This window comes from Bombus pyrosoma, linkage group LG16, assembly GCF_014825855.1.
Source record: "Bombus pyrosoma isolate SC7728 linkage group LG16, ASM1482585v1, whole genome shotgun sequence".
NCBI classification, from domain to species: Eukaryota; Metazoa; Arthropoda; class Insecta; order Hymenoptera; family Apidae; genus Bombus; species Bombus pyrosoma.
In genome coordinates, this window is record NC_057785.1 from 2,805,010 (window position 1) to 2,832,617 (window position 27,608).

General features: G+C 31.6%; 6 protein-coding genes, 1 long non-coding RNA gene and 4 other non-coding genes across 17 annotated transcripts; 5 read left to right on the forward strand and 6 right to left on the reverse strand.

Moving 5' to 3' along the window:
* The first annotated feature begins 799 nt into the window (after positions 1 to 799).
* On the forward strand, positions 800 to 4,847 carry LOC122576330 (calcyphosin-like protein). 2 transcript variants are annotated; one of them, XM_043746486.1, is made up of 5 exons: positions 800 to 970; positions 1,960 to 2,112; positions 2,932 to 3,122; positions 3,192 to 3,401; positions 3,680 to 4,847. In XM_043746486.1, exons 2-5 carry the CDS (start codon positions 1,962 to 1,964, stop codon positions 3,779 to 3,781), a joined length of 654 nt encoding a protein of 217 aa, XP_043602421.1. In that variant the 5' UTR covers positions 800 to 970; positions 1,960 to 1,961; the 3' UTR covers positions 3,782 to 4,847. The 2 variants fall into 2 exon arrangements, with proteins under 2 accessions (XP_043602421.1, XP_043602422.1); XM_043746487.1 differs by having other exon boundaries at positions 813 to 970; positions 1,960 to 2,116; positions 2,945 to 3,122.
* LOC122576342 lies at positions 3,860 to 9,268 on the reverse strand. Its single transcript, XR_006319711.1, has 2 exons — positions 9,178 to 9,268; positions 3,860 to 6,970 (listed from the first exon to the last, which is right to left on the reverse strand). It is a non-coding gene; the product is annotated as an uncharacterized LOC122576342 (long non-coding RNA).
* Trnag-gcc lies at positions 4,913 to 4,983 on the reverse strand. The gene has a single exon. It is a non-coding gene; the product is annotated as a tRNA-Gly (tRNA).
* Positions 6,206 to 6,276, reverse strand: Trnag-gcc. The gene has a single exon. It is a non-coding gene; the product is annotated as a tRNA-Gly (tRNA).
* Positions 7,470 to 7,541, reverse strand: Trnad-guc. Its single transcript has one exon. It is a non-coding gene; the product is annotated as a tRNA-Asp (tRNA).
* Trnad-guc lies at positions 8,747 to 8,818 on the reverse strand. Its single transcript has one exon. It is a non-coding gene; the product is annotated as a tRNA-Asp (tRNA).
* Positions 9,243 to 13,057, forward strand: LOC122576327 (27 kDa hemolymph protein-like). Its single transcript, XM_043746478.1, has 4 exons — positions 9,243 to 9,600; positions 11,363 to 11,854; positions 11,935 to 12,103; positions 12,194 to 13,057. Exons 1-4 carry the CDS (start codon positions 9,555 to 9,557, stop codon positions 12,402 to 12,404), a joined length of 918 nt encoding a protein of 305 aa, XP_043602413.1. The 5' UTR covers positions 9,243 to 9,554; the 3' UTR covers positions 12,405 to 13,057.
* Positions 13,058 to 14,000: 943 nt separating this feature from the next.
* LOC122576322 (interferon-related developmental regulator 2) lies at positions 14,001 to 17,915 on the forward strand. Its single transcript, XM_043746470.1, has 6 exons — positions 14,001 to 14,285; positions 15,689 to 16,167; positions 16,229 to 16,482; positions 16,547 to 16,790; positions 16,875 to 17,090; positions 17,186 to 17,915. Exons 1-6 carry the CDS (start codon positions 14,252 to 14,254, stop codon positions 17,270 to 17,272), a joined length of 1,314 nt encoding a protein of 437 aa, XP_043602405.1. The 5' UTR covers positions 14,001 to 14,251; the 3' UTR covers positions 17,273 to 17,915.
* LOC122576320 lies at positions 17,907 to 21,127 on the reverse strand. 5 transcript variants are annotated; one of them, XM_043746465.1, is made up of 7 exons: positions 20,917 to 21,056; positions 19,729 to 20,456; positions 19,522 to 19,653; positions 19,290 to 19,454; positions 19,044 to 19,208; positions 18,219 to 18,479; positions 17,907 to 18,142 (listed from the first exon to the last, which is right to left on the reverse strand). In XM_043746465.1, exons 1-7 carry the CDS (start codon positions 20,978 to 20,980, stop codon positions 18,125 to 18,127), a joined length of 1,533 nt encoding a protein of 510 aa, XP_043602400.1. In that variant the 5' UTR covers positions 20,981 to 21,056; the 3' UTR covers positions 17,907 to 18,124. The 5 variants fall into 5 exon arrangements, 4 of the variants coding, with proteins under 4 accessions (XP_043602400.1, XP_043602403.1, XP_043602401.1 ...); XM_043746468.1 differs by having other exon boundaries at positions 17,907 to 18,479; positions 19,534 to 19,653; positions 20,917 to 21,127; XM_043746466.1 differs by having other exon boundaries at positions 17,907 to 18,479; positions 19,531 to 19,653; positions 20,917 to 21,127.
* A 154-nt stretch (positions 21,128 to 21,281) lies between these two features.
* LOC122576332 (NADH dehydrogenase [ubiquinone] 1 alpha subcomplex assembly factor 3) lies at positions 21,282 to 22,216 on the forward strand. Of its 2 annotated transcripts, XM_043746489.1 has the most exons (4): positions 21,282 to 21,424; positions 21,515 to 21,638; positions 21,715 to 21,993; positions 22,065 to 22,216. In XM_043746489.1, the coding sequence occupies exons 1-4, from the start codon at positions 21,372 to 21,374 to the stop codon at positions 22,083 to 22,085; spliced, it is 477 nt and encodes a 158-aa protein (XP_043602424.1). In that variant the 5' UTR covers positions 21,282 to 21,371; the 3' UTR covers positions 22,086 to 22,216. The 2 variants fall into 2 exon arrangements, with proteins under 2 accessions (XP_043602424.1, XP_043602423.1); XM_043746488.1 differs by having other exon boundaries at positions 21,715 to 22,216.
* A 24-nt stretch (positions 22,217 to 22,240) lies between these two features.
* Positions 22,241 to 27,011, forward strand: LOC122576311 (protein RRP5 homolog). Its single transcript, XM_043746429.1, has 6 exons — positions 22,241 to 22,382; positions 22,523 to 22,585; positions 22,658 to 23,216; positions 23,287 to 26,511; positions 26,577 to 26,742; positions 26,820 to 27,011. The coding sequence occupies exons 2-6, from the start codon at positions 22,523 to 22,525 to the stop codon at positions 26,980 to 26,982; spliced, it is 4,176 nt and encodes a 1,391-aa protein (XP_043602364.1). The 5' UTR covers positions 22,241 to 22,382; the 3' UTR covers positions 26,983 to 27,011.
* Positions 27,012 to 27,608: the final 597 nt, after the last annotated feature.

Sequence of the window (27,608 nt, forward strand, 5' to 3'; positions counted from 1 at the left end):
TAACTTATCATCTGTTTCTATGTCGGTAAAATCAAATCAAATTCTTAATCTTGAGTAAGTGCGCATTGGAATATTATATTTACTTTATTTATACCTAAATATATGTTAGCAACGCGATAATACAACAACGCAATAGAATTTAAAGTAATTATTAATCGCTTCTAATTAAATATATTTTGTGTACAGTAAAAATTATTAATATATGTGCAATTAAAATGGATGGATATTTTTCGAGGTCAAAGCAATACATATTATCATTATCTTTCTATATATCATAGTATGATGTCACATCGCCGAGATAATTTCAGACGCAAAATTACTTTCATCATATAATACTGCTTGTCAACTAATAGTAACTAGATACATATTGTTCAACAGAATAGGTCCCCTGGAACAAAGACCGGATATGATCATTACTGTAACATAATTACGCAATAAAACAACTTCGAATCATCTGAACTTTAATACCAATTAAAATAACTTTACTTTTTAATAAACAAGTAGAAAATTATTTTCTTACTCTCGAGAATCCAAATGCCGTTTTAAAAGGTGGTGCTACACTTAACATAGAATTAACTTAGACATAGAATTTATTGAGGATTTTAGTTAGAGTAATCATGGGAGAATTATCGACAGGAAATCGGTACCGGTGACTGATCACGCGTGAATTTTTTTCCGATACACATGTTGTGACTAGTCGGTCGTTATGGATACGTTTTCTACAGACTATCGTATGGTTTATGTATGTCGAACACACCTTGTTTTCATACGTGAATGTGTTTTATCTGTTCACGTGTGTAATCCAGTGTGTAGCGTCCTATAGAATGCGCGGATCCGCTTCCAGGGAATCCCTTGTCATTCGCCTTCCGGTTCTCCTCAAAGGAGCTACGAATTCTTTTCACTCTTTTTATCATCACCAGTGGATTAGAATTACTCTAAAAAATAGTATATGCAGCTCCAAGATACAAAAGTAAGTTAAATCAAGATTAAATTTGATAAATAAATAAATTAGTATAGAAAGAAAAATTTCGGATTATTGTAATTAAGGCAGTCATTCTAAATTACCAACATAAATAAAGTATTTTAGAGATCTTTAGCTTGGCACAACTGCTTATGTATAAAAAGAAAAAAATCAAGATCTCAATCTAAAGGTCAATATCGATATTCATATTTTAGATTAATACAAGCACTATATACATATTTTAGTGCAACTTGTTCCAAGGATGATTCTTTTTTGTGTATAACTGTTTTCAACGAATGACTCATGATAATTATTTCACTGACTCCCGCAAAAATGTACTAAAGTTTCATGGTAATTTACATCGTTCTGTCTTCGCTAATTTTATTACCAGTTACGGTAATTTCCGCTCTGCTTTCATGCTTACAAATAATTGATGGAATAACTTGGCGCATAAAACAAGAATCGTTCAACGATCTATTGTTTAATCGTATGTGCGAAATCGATCCAATATTCTCATTCAGTTTTTCAACGGGTCAATTTCGATGAGTTCTAGCTATTTAGTTAAGCAAGTTAGAGCGGGACCTTCACTGTACCTTTAGAGAAATTAAATTGCATCTAATTAACGAAACGATCGAAGCATGCACAGTGGGAACATATTGCGTTGCAACTTCATATAGAGCAAGGAAAAAAACAGTGTGACGTTAAGAAATTGAAACCAAATTCCACTTCTCTTCCAATCTTTCCACCTCTTACTTATTTCTGTATTTATCTAATTAAGATAAGAAATTGCAAGGATTAATATACAAACGTATATCTGGATTTGGTGGATAAAGCAATATCAGGTCCCTGGAATAATAGAGGATGTATATGTATAATTGAAAGTTATAGATTACTTTATAAAAATAATCAGAAAATCGAGTTGTTGACTACAGATTTTCTGTCTCTTTTTCAAACACCTGAGTCATAGTCATGAGTCATTGTGCGGATTTCTCTTTCAGAGATGTTCCTGAACAGGCCACAGAGCGCAACAACCAGGCAAGAAACTGAGATGATCAATAAGGCCCAGCGGGCCCTGTATAACACCACGGATTCCACAGAGAAACTTCGTTTGCTCTGTCTGGCCAGGGGTGCCAATGGCATCCTAGGGTTGGGTAGGTAAGTTCCTTCTTTATTCCTTTTTTATTTATTATATTATATAAATTATGTAATCCAAAATTCCAAATTCATATTCGAATAACAGTCCTTTTTCGTGTGTAAAAATTTAGCATAGCGTTACTTTTACATATATTATCCTATAACACTTAACAAGAGCTTACTATAAAATTCCATAGACATATAATACATTATACAGGTAATTCATGGTACAAATGAGGTCAGGGAGGTCCCATAGCTTAAAATAAGACGAAGATCAAAAATAGCAAAATTGTATTGGAGGTTTCGATTTTGAGACAGAGATCGAGTTTGAAAATTCGTGAAGTATATATACGTAAATTTGATTAATTCTCGACTGGATAGTAACCGATAATTGGCAGAATGTTATTTTACATATAAGAATGAGTTGAAAATGAAGAATACAATTTTGTCGTCTAAGGCCTCGTTTTGGAGAAAACAAAATTTCAATACGTTAATTAAGAATTAACTGGACACACATATTAGGCTAATCTGCAAATTCTATTTTCTCGAAAATAGGACTTCAAATGAAAAAATTTTATTCTATATTTTTGACTTATTGTCACATTATACATTTGGAATAAGCTGCTATTGATTGTGACAAATTTACAAAATCGATTTTCTTAAGAATGAACCTCCTACACAATTTTGTTATTTTTAATTTTCGTCTCATTTTGAGCCTTAGAGTCTCCCTCATCTCATTTGTACCATAAATTACGGGCCACCCTGCATTATCCTATAACACTCAATACGAATTTGTTATAAACTTCCAATAATAATTTATTATACTATACCACAAGTTAATTTATGTAGAGCTTTTCGTCGTATGGACGATGACGGAAACAAGAAGTTGAACCTCGATGAATTCACCAGAGGCCTTCAAGAAAGTGGTCTGGAACTTCCAGAGGAGGATATTCAAAACATGTTCACGAAATTCGACACAGACAACGATGGGAACATCAGCGTTGATGAATTCATTGCTGGCATAAGAGTAAGTGTATTTTTCAAATTAGATAATTCAATAAATTACTGGATTTTTAATAAAAAAATTTTTGTGTAGCCGCCGATGTCTCAAAATCGCAGAAACGTGGTGGATCAAGCCTTTAAAAAACTGGATAAAACCGGCGATGGAGTAATCACGATCGAAGATTTGAAAGGAGTTTACAATGTCAAGTGCCATCCCCGTTATATCAGCGGTGAAGAAAGCGAGGACAGTATTCTGAATAAGTTTCTGGCGAACTTCGAGCAAAATAATACCAGAGATGGCACTGTGAGTATCTTCTTTTCTCTATTGAAAATTTTTATTATAAATAATAGTCGAATGTAATAAAGTTTAGTAAATTAAATAATAAGTAGTAATAATAATAGTCACTAAAATAATAATTGAATATAATAAAGTAGAGTAAACCAAATAATAATTAGTAATAATAATTACTAAAATAATAGTTGAATATAATAAAGTAGAGAGATTGCTTTATCGTAACGGTGTAATCATTGTGGTTAAAACTGATTTTAGGCGAACTGCAGCATTCATAATTTTCGTTACAGGTCACTGAAGAAGAATTTATGAACTATTACAGCGCCATCAGTGCAAGCATCGATCATGATGCCTATTTCGATTTAATGATGCGAAATGCATATAAACTCTGAATCTTTACACAGTCCTGCAACAAGGTGTTCCTTCAATTCTATTTATATTGGTTTTAAATTTACGATTGTCGTGCTTAATGTCGACCTTTAAAGTATTCGCGCAACTGGTAGTGGCTAATGAAAAATTCATACGCGAACCCCTAGACAATTTGCGGAATACAGCAAACTGACTTATGTAATAATTCATGGTTACTAGCTTCGCCTATCGGCCGATTTTCACCCAATGTAATTAATTGATGACTAAGGTGTTTCATGAAGAAGCCAGAAAAATAATCGGTTGATCTTCACATCTATAACACTACAGTGTTTCTCAATCTGATCTAAAAATGTTTAACGTGATTCTTAAATATTGTATATAAATTTAATCAATGTTAATTAATGTTCATAATAAACAGAGAAGGTATTTACACGTTTAAACATTTATACATACGTGACTATTTTTCTGACTAGAATGTTTGGTCCAGTTTGAGAACCACTGCACCAAGTTGGCTATTTATATATTTGTATACACGACCATCTGTGAAATGTGTGCATAGCTTGTAAGGACAGAAGCTTGGTTACAGGGTCCAATGCAACGAAACGAGCACATATACTCATACTGTAAAATAGTATGCCATTTCATGCATTCTTTGAGTAATACAATTTCACCTATTCAAGCCTTAGAAAGCAATTTCAAGCATTATAATTCTTAATCAGTAATCTTTTTCAATTTCACTCCTCCAATTACATATATTTTAAAGTATAAGAGAGTGTGACGAAAATTGGATACTTAATATTTAGTTGGGAATCCTTATAGGAATACTTCAGCCATGCGTCAGAATTTTCTTCGATTTCTCAAACGATTTTAATCTCCATTTAGTATCAATCCCTCTCAAAGTACTTCAATTAGCAAGATATCTTTACCCTAGACAAAATATTTTCCAGTTTGATATTTGATAGATGTTCGATAAATTATCAGTTTTTGATAATACCAATCTTTAACTCATTTCTTTACTGTGGATTAAATTATCAACTATGTTATTGTGACAATTGTAATGTTTATTTAATAAATCTATAATAAATTCTATGATATATGAAAAAAACTGTTAAAATTATAGCATACTATAAAATTACAAAGAAAAAAGAAAAAGTTGCATCGGCCGGGAATCGAACCCGGGCCGCCCGCGTGGCAGGCGAGCATTCTACCACTGAACCACCGATGCTACGGAAAACGTTACAAAATATTATGCAGAAATAGAACTAGTATGATCTAGTTTTAGATAAATTGTAATACAATCTGAATCAGTCCTCACTTTTAAATACTTTTGGTTGATATTGGCACCTAAGATCCGTTCGAAAGCTCCAGACCTATTTGTTGTATTTACTACAATGGACCGATGTGCGACAGACACAGCGATTCATCATAAGTTTGTAGTACAAATTTGCATTGTGCATCATATTTTTGCAGCAGGCCCTCAAGGAGTTTTCTCAGGCTCGCGAAGGATCTTTTTCGATAACAAACAACATATAAAAGCAATTCTCAAAACATACAAACCTACTAACTTCAGGTCTAATTCAAACAGATAACCGATCATGTATATACATACATAAAAAAGATACACGCTGCTAAGTCTGGTAATTAGATTTAACAACTGACTTAATCTCATTACAACGATCATATACTTATGTATATACGTATACATATTATCTATAAATATAATAGCCCAATACAAATAACAAAGTTGCCTTCTAAGCAATGTTATCAAGTTTAGTTATAATTGCCAATAAGAAATTTATTATAAGAAACCTTAAAAGAAAAAATTCATCGGAATATTTCTCCTGATTATGATATTGTAAAGCCGGCTTTTTTGCGAAAAGACTATTTTATACGTATTTCCCACATTTATTTTCTCTAATAGAAGAAACATCAAATATTTGCACTTTTTTCGAAGAAACAAGAAAGAAAAATCTGTGTGTTGTCATTTTCGTACCCTAGTTTTTGAATGACTTCTAGTTGATACTTAATGTGCATGTTTTCAGTATTGTCATCTACATATGTATGTATATATATGCGTATAAAAATACGCAGCCATCCAAGTGACTTGAAATCGCAGAGTTGCCAGGTACCAAATTCCATTATTTAAATAAAGAACACAGATATTATTTCAGTTATTTTACTTAATAGTCGTTATACAGTAAGAGAACGTGAAGCCTTAAAAATATTTAAAACAATCGTTCAGTTTTCTATACTAATGGGATCTAGGAAGTGCTAGCGACACAACCTTAAGAGTGTAATAAATTAAGTCCTCTTAGGTATTACATCGTAGGTCACGAGACTGTCTGTTTTAAAATTGCAACACAGAGAGTGACACACATAATGATACAACATAAAAATAAAACGCAGTACGTAATAGAAAATTACAATTTTTAAGGCAAAAAATACTTTGCATCGGCCGGGAATCGAACCCGGGCCGCCCGCGTGGCAGGCGAGCATTCTACCACTGAACCACCGATGCTGTGTAGGAAAGTACAAAATATCTATAAAAACTGATATAATATGACCTACTTTTAGCTATTGGCAAATTTTACTACGAGTCTATTATCATGTTATATTTCAGCGCTTTCCAATTTTTATACTACTACGCTTCTCCGAAAAAAATCTTTTCCCGCGTCTCCCTACCTTTTATTTTTTTAATAAATATAATAATATGGACACGTTTTAAATAATAAAAACTTTATTACATAGAAAAGCTGAATTCGCTATAACATATACGTGTGTTACGATATGAAATTTTATTTGTTTGTAGATATTATGGTATAAAAATTAATATTTTATTAAAAAATTTTGGCACCTTCCCCGTAAGTAGTCTAATAATAGTAATATTTGAGCATTTATTTCAAAACCGCAAGGGAAGTATTGTATGCCTGTAATACTACTTGCTGTATTTAAAGTAAAATGAAAGCTTTTAAAAATATTTAAAAATCAGTAGAATTACATATATATAAGAATAGTACAAAAAAGGTAAGTATTCGTAGCTTTCGTCATCTAAGGATTTGGAAAAAGAAGAGAAGGACACTCGAGGGTACTATAAATTAAGTCCTCTTCCATACTACGTTGTGGGTTGACAGTTTCACGACTTCTTTTCGGTTTTACTTACAATATTTAATAGGAAACCAGCAGTACGCTTTGGAGAAATCATCTGTTCGTATCTAGAATCAAAAATACACTTACTGATATCATTTTACGACGTTCAGGTTCTTTGACTACAATTCAGTCCAGTTCGTTCACCGCTGCAGGGAACAAATGAAACGGGTATTTCCAATTAGTTACGAAATAACACAATAATTTTTGTGGTTATTATCTTTTTTATTTCAAAACGACACTTTAATTCCTGAGTTAAAAGGTAAGTAAAAAACATCTATTTCTAAAAATTAACAGTTTCAGTCAGTCCTTACGAAATAGAATAGCCCTGATATGAAATGCAAAGATTTCATTACCATGTTGAAGAGACTAAGTCTTTTGCCTTCCTTTGTTTGGTACTCTACATTTTTGTATACAGGCCACTTTAGCATAGTATACTCTTACCAAATGTCGACAAAACATAAATAACTTTGCAGGCCGGTACGGTCGAATTACTTGTTGACTCTTGAAAATATTTTATCCTTGCATCAACTTACAAATATGATAAATTTAATTTAAAAAAAAATTCTCCCCGGCGGGGAATCGAACCCCGGTCTCCCGCGTGACAGGCGGGGATACTGACCACTATACTACCGAGGATTGCTTGAAAGCAATTTCTATTTTAATGGTGAACTGAAGTACATATATTTATATATGTTTAGCATTATAAATCTTTTTATTCTAACGAATTTATATTGTTCACTACATTACTCTTTATGTTGAATTGCTGTTTTATTATTCATATGCACATATAAAGACTATCTTTTCTATCTTCGCAGTATTATTTGCAACAGATTTTATAGAAATACAAAACAGATCAAATGTCACATATCCGAGTCATTCCAATGAACAAATAGATAGAAATCCGAGAAGATGAAGCTTAAGCAGGATCGTTAAGTTGTTATGTTGTTCACGTGAAACCTTGTGCACTCAACAGCGAAATATAACCCGAAACTCACTCACCAATTTCTCACTAATCGAACTCTCAAAAGATACATCAAAGGTATTCATTCACTGATTTGGTTGTAATCTTTCTATCTACTGCTTGAAGAAGTTGCTAGTAAAGCTTTTAAAAATGGAATATCAAAATATAATTCCTACCGACTTCTTTGAAATGGGATATTTTGATTGATTGAAGAAAATGAAATTGTAATACTTTTCCTATGACTGTGTCCTACGAATTAAGGCCTAAAGTCACCCCTTTTGTATTACGGAAAAGCACTTAAAAGGATAACACCACTTTAAGAATGTAGAGACTTGAAACCTAATTTAATATTGCATGGACTTTACCATTGGTATAGACGGTATTCAAAAAGACAGTGTATCGCATGCGGCCCTGATTGTCATTGCACCAATCAGCGCTGTTATTTGATGCTTTAATTTTGGACCTCGTTATATTGTGAATCATTAAAAGCATATATGCTTAAATATATCACTGAAGTCTCTACTATTTATTGTAAGGATCAAATATTTGCAAGAGTAAAAGTATACAAGTATATAAGTATACAGTCGTGTACAAAAGACTACAATAACAGCCAGGACATAGAGGACTTTGTCTTACGGCGTGACAACGATCCTTGCATTTTCATAGCAAGGCCATTTCATAACGGCGAATGAACTGGATTAAATAATTGTAGTCGGATATTAATCAAACGTCTCAAAGTAGCGACAGTAAAATATAGTTTTAAGTATACTTTACGAAATATAGACATTTATTAAAATGTATATTTTTTACGTTATAATTATATAAAAAAGGAAAGAAAAAAACGAGAGAAAGCTATTTGAAAATTATGCAAAAAAGATACCTCCCCGGCGGGGAATCGAACCCCGGTCTCCCGCGTGACAGGCGGGGATACTAACCACTATACTACCGAGGAATCTGTATGACCAATTCTTTAAGTACATCTTATAAAGTATAAATTACCAAATAAATTATATCGATATTTGTTACATATAAAATATCCTAAAGATTGCCTAAATTCTATATTATTAAGGATCAATCCAAACTCTATAACTTTCTGTGTAAAATATTCAATTACTATTAAATTATATAGATATAATTATTTTAGTATAATTTATTCAATGCAGAATTACTTGTTTATTTTCAAAACAGGAAAAATTATGCAAGACAACTAGAATTACATTAGGTGATATATATATATGTGCATACATATACATAGAATCGAATTAAAATTAACACAGAAGCAAAGGTGGTATATGGAGTATATATACATACTATGCATATGAGATTTATATAAGCGGAGCGCGTGCGCTCAACAACTTAGTATCGGAATATTGTTCTCGGGAGTTACTACAGTGTATCTCTGTCCTCCGCTTTCTAAATCACTGTGTCTCGCTCTCATATCTTTCTTCCTTTCACTAATTTTCCGGACAACGCTGACATATCGGCGTACGCTTCTTATAATAAACAGAACATTTCGAATGCGCTCAGAGTGACACTTGTAGTGATGCGTAACTGAACGTACATTTCTGTCTCGTTATTTCATCATATAAATACTTTTCTCTACTTTTCCGGATAATACATAGTGTTCCGACGTTGGCAAACATCTCCACACAATCCCTGGTCGAACATATTTTAGCAACAAAATAAAAATGATCAAATACTCTACCACATTAACTGCCATGATATTCCTCTCTGGTAAGTTGCTACATGGAATTTTCTCCTTCCTATTAGTTAGAAATGATTAGATCGTTTGTTTTGCATCTTTTTCTCTATTTTTTTCATTGACAGAATTCCTAACAATGATTCATGACACGCGATATCTTATAAAAACAAAAAGGAGACTTGCGTGCACGGTCGACCGAGACGGAAGAAAAAATTTGGTATACGTAAGATGATCGCATGTGTAAAATCATATTTACGAATGGTTTATTTTTTGTGTGATGAATAGTGCCTCTAATAGGAAACGTTGTTTTATGAACAAACACGTCAGGGTTAAGTGTTACCAATCAAAACGCAGTTGTTTCCGGTTATGTATTATTTGAAAAAACTGGTCATTGTTCTATATCGAACATAGCAAACAGTCAATCTTGCTTTCGACTTTATGATCAAGAAACGAAAATGACCTTCGTACATACTCGCGTAATCGATAACAATACGGTCATTGGGATTAAATGCAGTTATAGCGTATCGAATGCTCGATTTATGGACATAATGTATGATCTCTGTGCAGATGTTTAATAAATAGAGTACCTCACATAGATATTTACAAAGATAGTATAACAATCATAGGAATCATGTATTGATGGGAAGTAAAGTTAAAGACTGCATTGTTCTCTCCTTGTACCGGACTACTTATCATTACAGTACACGTGTGACGAACGCACAGATTGCACGTTGATTCAATCCATGCACTTTGTACTCTATGAAACTGCTTCAGTTTTTTACAAACAGAATATGCATAGAACACACGAAAACATATTTAACCTGGTGCAAAATATATTTTATATACTTTCCTTATTATTCTAATCCATTTTATCAGAAATTTTACGTTATCGTAACCTATAAATCGATGGTTTACTGTGCAATTATTTTATGTTCACCTTTTGTGAAATTTACGTTTTTATAAGCAACGAATAGTTCTTGATTGTTTCTTTATGCTGTATAAAAATTACATTTATATCTACTTTATAAATTTATTAAAAATGATATTTTTGTTTATTATATTATAGAGATATTTTTAAGGATCCATTTTTGACATTTTATGTTCTTAAAACGGACCTTATAATAGGATTGATAAAAATAAATACAATGCAAAAGGTACTTATTTAGATATAAAGTGCAATTGAATGTTTTAAATTGTTTTCCTCGAAAACGCTAAAAGTGCACATACAATATTTGCGCTGTATCGAAATATATTCGTAAAACAACAAGAGTAATTAAATTGATTCTAATTCTCACCGACATAAATGCTAAATGGCAAAATAATTTAATTACTTTCGGAGATTACGCAGATAAAAAATAGATACTTTGTGGTTACAAGTCGAAGCAACAACCAATGCAAAGTCCACATGACATTTACTTCCTTTCTGAACAGGAAATGCTACAAAACAAGATTTTTAATAGCCGCGAAGATAAACGTTTTGGACTTCAGCATTTTAAAAAGATAATTAAAAGCTATACACAGCAATAAATGTTTTTTTAATCTAGTTAAAGATTTTATTGGGCTAATCATTAAATGTTTGAACAGAGAATTGTTGGAAATTTACTATTAGTAGAATATTTTATTTAAAAAAAAAAATTTGAATTATTTAAAAATTATTTATTTAAAATACATAATTAAGAATTATTTTGGAAAAAGGAAAAAAATATTTGCATATGAATTAAAGGTCTATTATAAATTTTCTTATATTTATATAAATCGATATATCAATAATAAATTAATTATTTTTCATTACAGGCTTTCTTGGACACACTATTTCTCAACAAGACTTGCCCAATGCGGAAAAAGTGTTGAACAAAGTTTCCAGTGCCATCAACTTAACCTCATCTAGTGGAATACCTAATATAAATAATATCAACACATCTGGAATACATGTTCTGGAAGAAGCTACAAATGTTTTCAAACAAAGATGCGAGCAATATGGGGGAGAGGGCGCATTTGAGAATGTTGAGAATGCAAGGGATAAATTCAAACAGTGCCTTGATTCGTTTGTTAACTACACAGCATTGGAGCAAGAAATGGAACAGTACAAGCCTACTGGAGATTTGGATATAGTGTTCAAAAAGTACTGCCAAAAAACTCCCACTCTTAAGCAATGTGTCAGAAATTTTACCACAGCAGTGGAACATTGTGTACAACCACAGGAACGAAAAAATAAGGAACTTGTTCATAATATTACAGATTCCCTCTTAAATTTTGTATGTTACAAAGAAGGAGATCGTATTGCTCGTATGTATTCCTTTGTTGGATCATTTAATATAGAAAACTAGTATCTAATCATTGCCAAAAAACATTTTAATTGCTTGCAGTTTTCATATCTGCAAATGGGCCAGAGTGTCTGAAGTCAAAACAACAGGAAATTCAACAGTGTATAAACTCTACGTTGGGAAGTTATATAATTCAACCAGATTCCAACACTGAAACTTTACATTTGTTAGATAATCTTCCACTCCTTGCCCTTGGAAATAAAGAATGCACGTAAGAATCAATGCACTTACGTATAGTAAATTGATGATAATGATAAAAAAGGCTATAAATATAAATTATATTTTTTTTATGTATTTGCAGGGACATGTCCAAACTTCAAAGTTGTATTGTAAAAGATCTGGAAGAATGTTCAGATCCAACACCAGCAAATATTGTGGATTCTATATTTAATTTTATTCGAAGAGCAACACCATGTCAGAATATGATGGCACTTGAAAGTGCTGCTTCTAACTTCAAAGTTAATTTACTAGTTACAATAAGTCTAGTATTTGTGTCATTAAGATTTGTATAAAAGATTTAGTTCTAATAGAGTTTATGTACAAAGAAACTACTTTGGGAGATAAAAAGATTTTTTTTCTACAAATATAAATTTTACTATTCAAAATATTAGGTTTTCAATGAAGCATAATATGTGATACCTTTGAAAGTAAAAGTAACATTCCAATGTATAAAAAAAAAATAAATTTTTTTATCTTCAAAAACTTTTTTCACTACATTGATTGCAATGTAATAAACAAAATTTGTACTATTCTAATGATTCTGGTACCTCAGAATAGACTGACATATTTGTAAGTGTCCATCTGAATATACAAACAAATGTTAAATATAAGTTATAACTACAGTAGAATTTAGATCTTTCTTCACTTTTGCTACACTTGGAATATATTCAATTTTGTACCATAGTAATGTAATCAACTAAATTCGTACAGACTTGTAATATAACTACTATGAATTATATGCAATAACAAGTCTCATATAATTGTAATCATTTACCTCTAATTTATTGTAGCGTAGATACAATGTATCTCTTTACGTGATATTTAAGGCTAAAACGTGTGTATATTCATTTCTTCATTGTATATACTCTTATGTTATTGTTACAATGAAAATGTATCATTGCGAAACGCTTTTTTATATTCGAAAATATAAAATAATATACAATTTTTCTTATGTGATACAGATCTTTTTACAATAGTACAAATTTATATGTTCAATAATGATATTCGTACCTCATGATGTCCTATTGATTTTTGTATCTCAATGCAGTATAGATTGATGTCCATGGTGCTATAACATTCAAGCACTAATGGCATTGCTATAGCAAAGTACAATGCCTTGTAAACATATTTATACAATCATCATTGAAAACTTTTCACGTATGCTATGTTTATTATACAAAATAATTTGAAATTATATTAGCACTATAATGAGATGATATAATTATATTGACAAAATTTTAATTCAATCTGAGATATAGAAGTTGCAAGATACTTATTGCAAACTTATATTTAACAAAAAATGAGTGTCAGTATGAATAGTCACTTTATGCGTACAATAACTATCAAAAATGGTCCCACTGAATATTGAAACTTATTAACACTATAAATGATTAGTTGTTCAAATATTTATGTAAAATATATACTTGTACCAAATATCTTGTAACTTATTTACACGTTTTCAGAATCGTTAAAAATTTTACCAATATAATCATAATATTTGGATTTCATTACAAATTAATAAAACTTCAAAATATTTCGTATAACAGACATAATATGTTCATAAAAGATGTTGACAGGTGTACAGATTCTTTTGCGAATCATCGTATTTCTATTTGTATTATGCATGCACTGGACTAAAACGCCATTCAAAAGTTCATATGAACATTCCCCGAAATACGATATATGCGTTTCATATTATCGCGCGCAAAACGCTCGAATAAAATGAGAATATCTTCTACTGAAACTGACAGTATCACATGCGCGATGGCTCAATTGATGCAAGCTGATTGGTCTTATTCCCCTGGTTCAATCAAATCGACCAGCTCATTGGCAAGCACGTGACTTTTATAGAAATTTATACCACATGCGCAATCAGTGTTTTGCGCACATTCGCCTACGTTCGGGTAGATTCGCAGCGCAGGTTGTGAAAGACAGTGCACTTGAGAAAGCCCATCGTAGGCTGTCTCGACGTGTATGTTTTGAACAATTCGCAACATGTTAATGAGTTTTTACCAGATTTTAATTAAAAATTCATGCAGTGTGTTCAGTATACGAAAGAAAATTAATAGTGCAAGACATTTACCCTCTTGATTAAGTATTTCTGTTAGTATCAATTGTGCTATAAGGAAAGTGAAGAACGATGCCAGGCAAAGGAGGTAGAAGGCGAAAATCCGGTGAGGAAAAGTTGCTTTTCATTTTTCATTTCATTTGCCTGCTGATTTACGAATGCAAAATGATCATTTTAAAATATCTTCAAGGCCAGGCGTCGACCAAAAGAGTTTCGATTAACTTTGCGCTAAACGTTCTTTATTAAATTATCAACATTTTCCTGGAATGACTCATCAGGCAGTGGAAATGTTATTTATTTCGCCTTACGTCACGTGCTAGACGGTCAGCTATTCTGATTATTTTAACGATATCACAAATAAAGTCACAAGATGATGTCGCGGCTGAAAAAATTGTATATCGATCTATGAAATTTCTGGCGATATGTTCGAGTCGAAGTAACGTCGTGACATTACCACCTATCCCCATGTGACTTTCATGCTTTTCGCACATGGGTTTGGGTTAGACATAGAAGGAAAATTTGTATGTTCGAAATATTAAGAACTAACGATACCAATCGCTATATTATTCGTATTGCATAACGAGATATAGAAAACAATGCGGAAATGCTTGTTCTGTAAATATTAAATTTTTCTTTGAATCGCAAAATGTTTAATCAAAAAGAGACATGTTTCGTATGTTACAGAAGCTTACACGAAAGTTTAGGTAGATGAATCATGCTTTTCAAAACAACCGATGCTTTTTTCGCATTATGTGTACTAAATTTAGATCGTCATACGTAGTATTCAATCCAATGTTATTTATCATTTACAGATTATTATGGTAAATTTATCATTTCCTTGATGCGAGTTTGAGCTGTGTTACTTTTGCGTTTCATTTTACAAATAATAACGTTCATACTTTAAGAACGTTGATTATTTTTATACACATTAAAAATTAAAAGATTATAATGAGCTAAATCATACAATTTAATTCTATGTGATTTGATACAAGTAATCTATCTATACAAATCATACATATCATGCAATTATCAATATGCGTCATAAACATTTGAAAAGTTGCATTCATTAGAATTGCAAATATCTATAATGAATGTGTAACACTTATATCACACAATGTGTTGTAGTAATTTTCTGTTTTATAATAAGTTATACAGCTGTTTTTTTAATGACTTTTTGTGGAATTATAATTCTATATAGATTGACTAAATTTTTATCTAGACAGTCACATGTGATACAATTATCTTAGATAGCAACAGCTAACAGCTGTTTAGACTTCACATTATGTAATATGACATTTGCTTTTAATATCTGCTATGTTTGACTACTATTATCTACATAAATTAAACACAGATATTGATCATTCATCATTTATGTTATTAATCATTTTATCCTTTATCTTCTTTTCAATGTATTATTTTATATAATAAAAATAGAATCTTGTTTGCCTTCTTACAATATTTCTTATTTATTAAATATTGCCTGTAACAAAAAGATCACTTTGCCTGTAGGTCATGCTGGAAAAAGAGCTGAGCTAACATCTGATGAAGATTCGATTAATAATGATGCATGCAGTATATCCAGTAGTCAATCTGACAATCGCAGCATGTTGGATGATGTGAATGATAATGAGGTTGATGAATTCGTGCAGCAAGAAGCATTCGAGGAGAAACTGAAGGAAGCAATTGATGGTTTAACACAGAAGAGTGCAAAGGGCAGAACAATTTGCTTCAAAGGAATGGAAAAAATCTTTGCCATCAAGTACATTCCAGATTTTGTAGAGGATAGGAAAATGACCATCACAGATTCAGTGGAGCGGGGTTTGAAGAAGGGCCGTGGCGAAGAACAATCTACAGCAGCCAGGTTAAGTACCTTGCTTTGTGTTCAACTGGGAGCTTTCGAAAGCGCAGAAGTAGTCTGTCGTGATTTGAAAAGTACTTTAACTCTTATCGCCAGCGACACCACGGCTTCCACACAAGCGCGTTCAGAGGTAAAACAAAAAAAAAACAACAGTTCGATTTACATGCGAATAATAAATTATCTACTTACAGTGTTGTTGGGCTCTAAGCATGAATCAATTCTTATCGGGCAATGACGCGACCGTCACTATGGAAATCGTGCAATTACTGTCTACTATCTTTTCTGGTTCTTACCTAAAAGGGAATGGTGCTATAGCGACTATATCTGTGGAGGTTGCAGCATTACATTCTGCGGCTATATCAGCATGGACACTTCTTTTAACAGTAATGCCCCCAGCTGATATATATAATTTGCTTGCGAGCAATAGAACCAATAGTTACATGCCGTAAGTATCTCCAAATGGGCTAAAAAGTTGCGTGAAATAATAAAATTAACCATTTTTATTAAAGGTCCCTGAATAGATTATGCGAGTTACTAGAATCACCGCATTTGGACATAAGATTGTCGGCTGGCGAGGCCCTAGCTGTAATATTCGAACTGGGTCGCGATTTCTCTTGTGATTACGAGCAAGATTGGTCGTTAGATCTAATTGAGGTGTTAAAAGAGCTGGCTACGGATTCGAACAAGTACAGAGCAAAAAAAGATCGCAAGCAACAGAGAGCTAATTTCAGAGACATACTTCGTTACATAGACGTGCGTTTCACAATAAGAATATTGAAATATTGTATGCATTCACCCGTATATTGTATTATTGATGACGTCTATGATTTTTATTAGGAAGACATTGTACCAGAAATGCATGTAAAATTTGGTCAAGAAATTCTGTATTTAGAAGGATGGTGTGCACGAACTCAGTACAACGCATGCTGTAGATTGCTTGGTCCAGGTATAAATATTCATCTTGCAGAAAATCAACTTCTGCGTGAAATCTTTCATCTTGGTAACAAAGTTTTACCGATACCATCAAATCAGAAAACGACTAAATTAGAAAGAGTAAGTTTGCTAAGTTTAATTCCAAGAAATTAATTATCATTAACTTTAAAGAAACAAAATAATTAATTGAGTGAATTTTATTATATTTCATTTAGACATTGATGAATGCTGCTGCATTTAAGGCACGTACTATTCAACGTAATAAAAACCGGGACAAACGATCGGCAGCCTTGGCACCGTGATTCTTCAACTTTCTGCTTTTATACGCTAGATAATTTTTTTTTCAAATAAGAAACACGATTAAATTTTTTATTTATTATAACCATTCTATAAGGACATAAGAAAATTTATTGCATACTATTCTCCACGATGATCTATTTTAAATTGTAAATAGAGATGAACAAAAAAACTGTTATACTTCAAAATTTCGTTTAAATTGGGTAGATAGAAAATTTGTTTTAACTCGTTCTTAATTACAGTCGAATGTTGTTTAATACTATTTCAATTCTGTATATACAATATTAAAATATGTACATGCTATAAAACTGCTTAGTATCTATTATACTTGTTTTTCTCTATTGAATTTAATGATTATTGTTACGTTAGTATAATTTTGTAAAATTTGCGGTATAAAAATCATTTTTTTTCTAATTTTAATGCTTGAATTATTATCGATTGTTTTAACCTCTGTAATATTTAGAATGTACACAAAATTATAGCTAAATGTTTGTATTAGATGTAACTATTTAAATAAGTTATGTTATTAAGAATCGATATATACAAATATATGAATTGGCATTGTACATAATTACATAAGTTATGAAATATAGGATAGGAATTCTTCATTATATATTATATGATAAAATAAAGTGGAGATACTTGCAATTACTGTCATTTTATTATTTTACATATTCGATTATTGTACAGACCTGTGTACATAACAATCCCCGTCAATCATCTTGAAATATATAGTAAATCTCTTACCTACATCATCACAGTTATGTCAAAGTATAAATACATTAGACAAATTATATGTAATACATAAACTATCCAAACGGTACTTTTCACACGCATATTACTTTATAAAAGTGTAATTACTGCATAATCGCAATCTGTTTAATATAAAACACTTTTTGTAAGAATTTTTCCTTTTTTTCTTTTATGAGAACATCATAAATATAATTTTACCATTTGATCTCTAAATTCTCTTTCAGTTAGCATGTGCCACCTGTAGTTTAGTATTCTAGATACCTCTTTTTCCGTACTTTCATAGCTACGACTATTTTCTTTAATCCACTGATAATGTTCTGGTGACCAATTCATAATTTTTAACCAATCCCCATCGCATTTCTTTAGGATTGAATATCTCCGGACGTACAAACAACGCAAGTTTTTTGCTGTAGACACGATTTCTAATATCGTGGCGGTTGAAATTTTATCTCGAATCATCTGCAGAAAAACATTTATTAAATATACAAGTCTGTTGAATTATGAATTCAATTTACTCAAAATCTTTTTTATGAGTTAGTTATTTGAAAGACAATTTGACAAATGTATTAGCTGAATACTAAGGAAACCAATCCGTGGATTAACGTAATTGTATGAAGTATTATTCGTTCAATAACCAAAAGCCCAGGCAAGTTATCAAATGTGTCATGGTAAAATGTTTGCCTCCCACTGATTGGCTTCCAAGTCATTGATACAGTAATCGATCTGAATTTAAATCTGTTGCCTTGTGTACTATTGAGAAATCATTGATATATTGCCACACAACATATGTATATAAATAAATCCATAGAAGCTGTAAAAGATGTTTTTCATATTTTCAATGTGTTTCTTTAAATTCCATTATATATGCAATCTAGTTAGATAAAACTTACACAAATAGAAATAAAGCCTTTTGTATAACAAAAATTCGAATGCATGCTATCACATTAAGAGTTAGAGTCATAGAGTCTGATTTTAAGACAATCACGATATACATCAGAAATTCGTTCAAACATAAAGTGATACCAGTGTATGAAGGTTTGGACACATTTTGCAAAATTCTACTATTGCTTCATCCATTCTGTACCAAAAATTTCTACGCGCAAAAAATTTGGTTAGACCTTTGAGTGCATACACCCTTATTCTCGATGCGAAAAACGTTCCGTGATTACGAATAATTGAAGATTGAATCTGAAATTTTTAATCTATGTAATTAATCTTTGGATTATTAAATTTAACAAATATATGCAAGTAATCACAGAATATACTAACCCGTGTATTTGGAGCATTTAAAACTATACTGTGACATGGAATAATCCCATGTTCTAACAAATTAATAGGCAAAAGTGTATCCGAAGGTTTATAACTTTCCACTTCAAAATGTACTTTAATGTATGGATTGTTTTTTTTCATTTTTATCCAAGCTTTTCTTGTAGGCTAAATCAATAAAGATCAATTAAATTATTGTATTTGGAACCATGCATTTTATAAAATTAATATTCACAATTATTACCACTGTCATTGTGACATCTTTCTGGCTATAGCGATTTTGGAGGATATGAAGATGTTGTAATTTAGTATAACCAATTAAATCTATCACATCTTCATGGAGGTTTTGTGGACTAATGACTAATACCTTTGCATAAAACAAATATTTTAAGCTAAATAACGCATATGAATTGTGTTATATTTTTATGCTGAATAAACTTACATTTAAATTAATAAATACTCCTACATGTAGAAGGGGGCAATAATACCTTGTGGTATTGATTAGAATCAGCTTCGTCAATGTTTGGGTACAATTGGCACAGATATCATCCATTAAATGTAAAGCTTCTTTGGTATCTAACATAAGATCTATCAATTCTAAGCATCTCAAATTACGTAAATTACGCATTAGCCTTTTCAATGCTTCTAGTAATTTTCCACCAGTACCAAAAAGTCTAATACTATCAGGATCATCTCTATTTGCCATGTTACAAGGAAATGTAAACTTAAGTCGTCGAATGTGAGTACCGACTCCTGCCACTGATGTATTATCCGATCCTTGTCTCTCAGTATACCAAGATATCATGTTCATGAATTCATAAAGATTATAGAAATTCAACATAGGGTCAAAAACTAGAGATGTGAAATTCCTGCCAACTTTATTCAAACATGCAGAAGCTCTCATATGATCTAACACATATTGCCAACCACTATGATAGTTAAATTTGCCTCTAGTAAGTGTATTATCCTCCAATGTAAAGGTAGACCATACCCCTGGCAATTTAAAGGCACGATACCATGACCTACATACCAAAGATGCATAGTATCTTTCGCGAATAGTTAAGTAAGAAAAAATTTTCTCTAGAAGTATATCAGGCGTTTGATCCCAGCAGCTGTATACTTTATTTTCTCTATCATCTTCAGTGTCGTCTTCAATGTCTATGTACAGCGCTATAAAATTAATAAACATTTAATTTTTATGACAAAATAAAGATTTTAACTAACTATGCAATAGGAGCTATTTTAAATTTCCTTAATATCAGATTTATCAGAATGATTAAAATTCTTAATATATAATTTTTTATAGAAATTTTATAGATCTGCAATAGTATATTTTTGGAAATTTGCATTTTTTACAAAGTATTATGGAAGAATATACGGATAAAGCTTCGCATTATACGTATTTTCTTTTTGCTTTTTCAAATACAAGTTTTTTACTTTAATCATCGGTAATTCTAATGTTCAAAATGTACGAAGTGCATACGACATATAATTACATGGTTAATAATTTTGTGAATGGATTAAAAAAATAATTGTAACGCAATGATTCTATGGTAGTACGTAATTATTTACGTTTTATTTTGCCTTTTGACATTTATCATTCAATAACCTGCCGCGTTTTAAGTCTTACCTCGATCTTCTTCATCAAATTTCCAGCAGCCCTTGCTCATTTTCACTGTCGAATCGTTATCCATATCGTGTCAAAATAAATTAATTATTTCTCTCTGATAAACTATTTTCCATACAATATTTCTAAAAATACACGAAAATTGGAAGGGGATGTTGCGGCTGATCGAACATCTCTATGATCGAGTTTAAGATAGGATATTGTTAGGTTTTATTCACTATTCTGAACACTATATTTTTGTACTGGTAAAAGTTTTTGATACTATTTGAATCGACCAATCAAACAATATCCATGACAGTCATAGACTATTAAGAAGATAGAATGGTTATAGTTATTCCGAGACTCCGAGTCATATGTTCGGATGAACACAGTACCAGAGAGGTAATTTCCTTTCTGATTGACATTGATTACTTCACAAAATAAATAAGTAATTATTAAATATTAATTAGATTATTATAATGGTTTTGACCAAAACTTTTCCTATCTTAGAGCGATTATTACAAAATACCAAGTATGTATTAAATTATGTCTTTTAAAAAAAAATTTTGCAGGGAAAAAGAATGTGTAGTTAACTTGATTTTCAAATAATTCTTTTTTACAGACAATTCCATACTTCAAGAACTAGCAAAGAATATGATGGACCTGGTAAAACAACAATAGATATCATTAATAATCAAAATATTGCTGAGACACACAACAGATTTTTAATAACCAAATGTTTACCGGTATAAAGCAATTTTGTAGCCCTTATAAGACTACTTGATAAAGTTGTATACTTTAAAGTATAAATTACTTTTATAGATAGGATTTAAATTAAACGATAATTCATTACTATTGGGTCCTCTTGTAATTTTTGGTGGAACGATTCTGTCTTGGAATATCGATTCTGCAAAGGACATAAATGAAGCAACTTTATCTTTATTCACTATTGTACATCCAGCACTAGATCTCGTAGTTTTAGGTCTTGAAACTAATTATAAATATAACAGAGTTCTAGAAATAAAAAAGGTATTAATGAAATATAATATTAGATCTGAAATACTTCCGGTAAGACAAGCTTGTGGAGTATACAATTTTCTCGTAAGTGATGGAAAATACGTCGCAGCAGGTTTAATACCACCATTACCTGACAAATCTAACCTATATTGCAGATTACAGCGACTACCGACTGAAAAGCGTGAACTTGTGGATAAATAATTAAATAGCACTATATATTAGTAATATAATATTTATAGGATAATTTCTATATCTGTATATTAATGTGTTGCGACATTAAATGTGAAATAAAATTTTATTAATCATATGTACGATTCCATTTTGTATTACGAATAGAGGAAAGTTCTGTTACGGGTTATGTTGCTAACATAACCTGTAAATATTAAACGCGACAGAAACCGCCACAACGACTTACACCGTGTGTGAATGTAGTATTTTTTTCGCAAAAAGATAATTATTTAACACTGAGAAAGGTAAAATTTCAAGAAGATAAATCGTTAAATTTGATATATTATTATCTTCAATAATATTTTAACCCTGTACTTTATACTTTTCTACAGTTTTTGTAAATTTTCTTTTTATAATGTAGTAGTAACATAATTATTTTTTATAGATGACATTGAAAAACTTTCCAAGAGGTGGAAAAGAAGTACAAAAAAGAAAACCATCGGATTTGGTAAATTTATTACATATATCCATCATATTTTGATATTTTAAAATTACTTATTCAATATTTGTATGTTAATAGTTATTTGACAAATATGAGAAAATTGGTAAAAGGAATCGTGAGAAACAGAGAGCAAAGAAACAAGACGAAGAGGAACTAAATTTTGTTCCCAACACTGCAGAACGATTATCATATGCAACAATATCTGAAGGATTAGTGGTATTAGGATGTATTTCTGAAGTGACAAACTACGATTTGCTGATATCTTTGCCAGGCGGCTTACTAGGTCGTGCCCAAATTACAGATATCAGTGAATGTTACACAAATTTGTTGCAAAGTTTGGTCAAATCACAAGATTCTCAGACTAATGAATTTAAGTCCCTTCCTGAGTTATATACCCATGGAGATTATGTCGTATGTTATGTAAAAGCTATACAATCGCAAGAGATATCGCAAATTTCGATATCTCTTGAGCCCAGTCTGATAAATCAAAGTTTAGGTGTTACTAATTTAGATAGTGGCTCAAAAATAGTATGTACTATTAGTAGTATAGAAGATCATGGTTATGTGGTCGATACAGGTTTAATAAACGTAAGAGCGTTTATTCCTACTAAGGAAAGTGGCAATGAAAAATGTTTGTGTAAGTAAATTTAAATAGTATTTACATTTATGAAAAAGATTAATAGTTATTACTAAGAAGTCTTATGTAGTTCCAGGTAAACAGCTTCTATGCTATGTTAAAGAAGTTAAAACTAATGAGAATACATCAACGATTACATTAACTTTGAAACAGAAGCTTGTTAAGGCTATTTGTGAAACAGAAATTAAATCATTGGACAGCTTGATGCCAGGCACAAAATTTAATCTTTCTATAAAGAAAGTTTTGTCTAATGGTTTATGTGTTTCATTAGATGAAAACAATATAGGATTCATAAATCAAACATATTTAGATGAGCCCTTATCTAAATACTCAAATAGTCTGAAAATTACTGGAACATTATTATATATTTTGCCGACCATCAAATTTGCATACTTCAGCTCGACGATAGATAAAAATAGAAACAATATTATTAAGCCTGGAGATATTGTAGAAGAAGCTACTGTTCTATTCAGAGAATCTGGTGGAATAGTACTACAATTAACTAAGAGTGGAATACGCGGATTCGTTTCCTTTAAAAGAACAAGCGTTGAATTCGATAAAATCATTGAAAAATTTGCACCTGGTACCACACATAAATGTAGAATATTATCATACAGCTGGTTAGATGGAATTTATATTTGTACCATGCAGCATTCACTGTTGGAACAGAAGTACTTTTCATTGTCTGATTTTAAACCTGGTGATGTGGTAAATGTAAAGATTACAAACATTGATAAAGTGAATGGTTTCGTTAATGTACAACATGGTAAATTTAATGGGCAAATTGCACCAGATCATATATCTGATGAGGGTTTAAGTGCCTTGAAGAAGCTGAAAGTCGACAAGGAAGTAGAAGCAAGAGTTTTGTTCGTTCATATAGGCCGAAAAAAAGTATATCTTACTTTGAAAAGATCTTTAATAACGAGTGACTTGCCCATTTTAGCAAACATACAAGACGCGAAAATTGACTCGAAACACCACGCAACTATCATTCAAATACATAAGCGTGGAATATTGGTAAAATTTTTCGGGGATGTTAAAGGTTGGATTCCACATACTGCTCTCGACACGGAAACATCTAAAGTAAATTGGAACTATTCAATTGGCCAAACAATTTTGGTAAAAATTCAGACAGTGAACACAGATTCGGAAAAAATAATTCTAAATGTGGCTAATCAGGACATACAAGTTGAAAAAGCAACATTCGATGTTGGTGAAGAAGTAGAAGGCACAATAATAGAATCATCGACTCAAGGATTGTATTTAAGAATCAGTAAAAATGAAGGACAAACCGTTAGTACAGGATTTTTACCAGCTGGTCACATGTCACCTTGTATGGAGATAGCAGCTCTACTAGCATCAAAATATGTTCCTGGTGATAAACTTTCAGCTCTTGTATTTGCTACAGTACCTAATTTAATTTTAACTAGGACTTTTGTAACTCAAGGAAGATACAGAAATTTTGAAAAACTGAAAATGGGAGACTGTATACCTTGTACGATCAAAGATATGGAGCCAGATGGTATAAGACTAATTTTACCAGTTGCAGAATGTATGCCATTTGGATATGTGTCCTATAGTAACGTTAGTAATTTTAATCTACTGCACACGAACCAAATTTTAATGGCAAAAATACTTTCTATTAACAAGAAAGAACAACAATTAGGACTAACATTGTCGCTAAAGAAAATATATGATGATCTATCTGATCCTAAAAGTAGAATGGTGGCAGCATTGGATACATTGGTCCTGTATTTTAATAAATTAGTAGAACTTTCAAGGAATTCATATTACAAAAACAGACCAATTGCATCTGTAAAATTAGGGCAGAGGGTTAGTGGAAAGATTGAAAAAATTACAGCTGATGGTTTGGTTGTTCAATTGCAGAATAACTTGCTAGGTATAGTGTCTAGGGATCATTACTCTGAAAATAAAAAAATAGGGGACAAAATTTCTGGGACGATTATATGGAAAAATTACGTACACGAGCTTGTCGAATTGACCACGTTATCGTCAATAATGCATAAAATAAGTGCCAAACAAAATAAGCAAATACAATTCCCTGATGGCAAATTGCTACGTGGTAGAATCTTAATGGTGACAAATTGGTTTATTTTGGTATTCCTACAAGGTATTGGTAAAGGAACTTTAGCTGCGATACCTGTACGTCGTCACATAAATGATTTACAGCCAGATCTAACACCTTATACTATTCATTCTAAAATCAAATGTTACGCCTTATTAAATTCCGAAGAATCCGATATTATGCCTATTTGCATCATAAAATCTGCATTTGAAAAGAAGTATTGTGTGAGAGAGAAATCGGGTGATAATAGTAACTTGAAAAGAAAGAAACAAAATCAAGAGAACGTGGTACTCGCCAAAAAAATAAAAATTGAAAGGTTACCGGAAGTACCAAAGATGGAAAACAAAGGGAAACGAAGCAGAGAAAAATCAGAGAATGATTTAGAAAAGGAATATTCAAAGACAATGTGTGTTGAACAAACAGAAGAAGGAAAGATTGAACTGGAAGATACCAAACCTTCCAAAAAAAATTTAAGATACGCACTTAAAAATGTTAATAATGATAAGGATAGCGAGCAGAAGCCAAGGACATCTGCGTGTGGATTTTTCTGGGATGACAACCCTGATCTAACTCTCCTTCAGGATAAAGAGTCATCTAGCGATAGTGAAGATGAATTAGAGGAAAAACCAAAGCTGAAAAATAAGAAATTAAGCGCTGCTGAACGTCGAGAACAAGAAAGACAGAAGGAACGTGAAATTCGTCAAAGAGAAGAAGCGCTTGCCAATAAACTGTTACCAAATTCTGTAGATCAGTTCGACAGATTAGTTTTAGCTAGTCCAGACAGTTCAATAGTATGGTTACAGTATATGGCATACCATTTACAGACGACAGAAATCGAGAAAGCAAGAGCAGTTGCGAGAAGAGCGGTGAAAACGATTAATTTCAGGGAAGAGAATGAAAAATTAAACGTTTGGAATGCTTGGTTGAATTTAGAGTCTAAATTTGGAATTCCTGAATCATTGAATGATGTTTTTCAAGAGGCAGTAAGGTCTAACGATTCACTAAAAATATACAATCACATGTTGACTGTTCATGTCGAGGCTGGCAGGCAGATCGAACTAGAGAAAACAATTAATACCATGATTGGAAAGTTTAAACATATCCCCGAAATATGGTTTAATTGTGGAGAAGCTTTGGTAAAAATGGGTTTGAAGGACAAATCAAGGCATATTATGCAAAGAGCATTGCAATCTTTGCCAGCATCTGAACGTATGTACACAACAGAAATAAAATGTTATAAAGAATAAAATACTAATATAATATAAATTTCACAGATGTAAATCTAATGGCAAGGTTTGCGATTATGGAGAACAAATTTGGGGATAAAGAGAGAGCACAAACTCTGTTTGAGCAAATTCTAAGTTCCTATCCGAAACGGGTGGATATATGGTCTTGTTATATTGATTCCCTAGTTAAATCTAATGATATTGATATAGCAAGGTAAACATATTGTTTCAACTATATTTTGTCTTCTTAATTTCATAGAGAATTTACCTTATAATAATTTGTATTTACAGAAAAGTTCTAGAGAGAGCAGTTGTTCAGACGTTACCACCTAGAAAAATGAAGATCCTGTTTAAAAAGTTTATGAATTTGGAAGAACAGTATGGTACTCAGGAAGACGTGATTCGTGTTCAACAAATGGCTGTAGAATATGTAGAGAAGCAGTGTACAAAATGATAAAAAATAATAAAACATTTTGACAAGTATTTCATTACTTCATGTGAGCAAAACCTTAATTACACAATACCTAAAAAAGTCCAGTTATGTAAAGTTTTGTACCTCATATGCAAAATACTATTAATATTGATACATATAAAAATGAAAAAGGTAACATAAATTAACATATTTACAGTTTCTCTGATTTTGTAATGACAAAACCAGGAATATGTCTAATCAAGAGAAAAAAGAAAGAATGAATATATGATTTCAATCAAAAGTTTTTTTAGCACGTTAGGGACGCAATTACTCCACTGTACAGTAGTTGTTTTAACTGACCGATTGTTACAACCACGTCCGTACTATTGATTTCAGGTCTCGGCGACATTTGAATTGTGCCTGAAATTGTACTAGTTGGTTTTGTAGGTACCTAGGTAGATATCCTTATCCAAGAAGTTTTCGTTTTTGTACTTCCTGTTCGTGATTGTTACGTTTTGCATCTATCTTCTTAAGCATCTTTGTTGAGGTAATTCATGCTACATCTTGAAGACAGTAAATACTGTAGATTCATATTATTTCGACTCGAGATCTCTACCTGATTCATTTATGTGAGGCTCTGTATGAAGTGTATCATCGATCAATTTGAA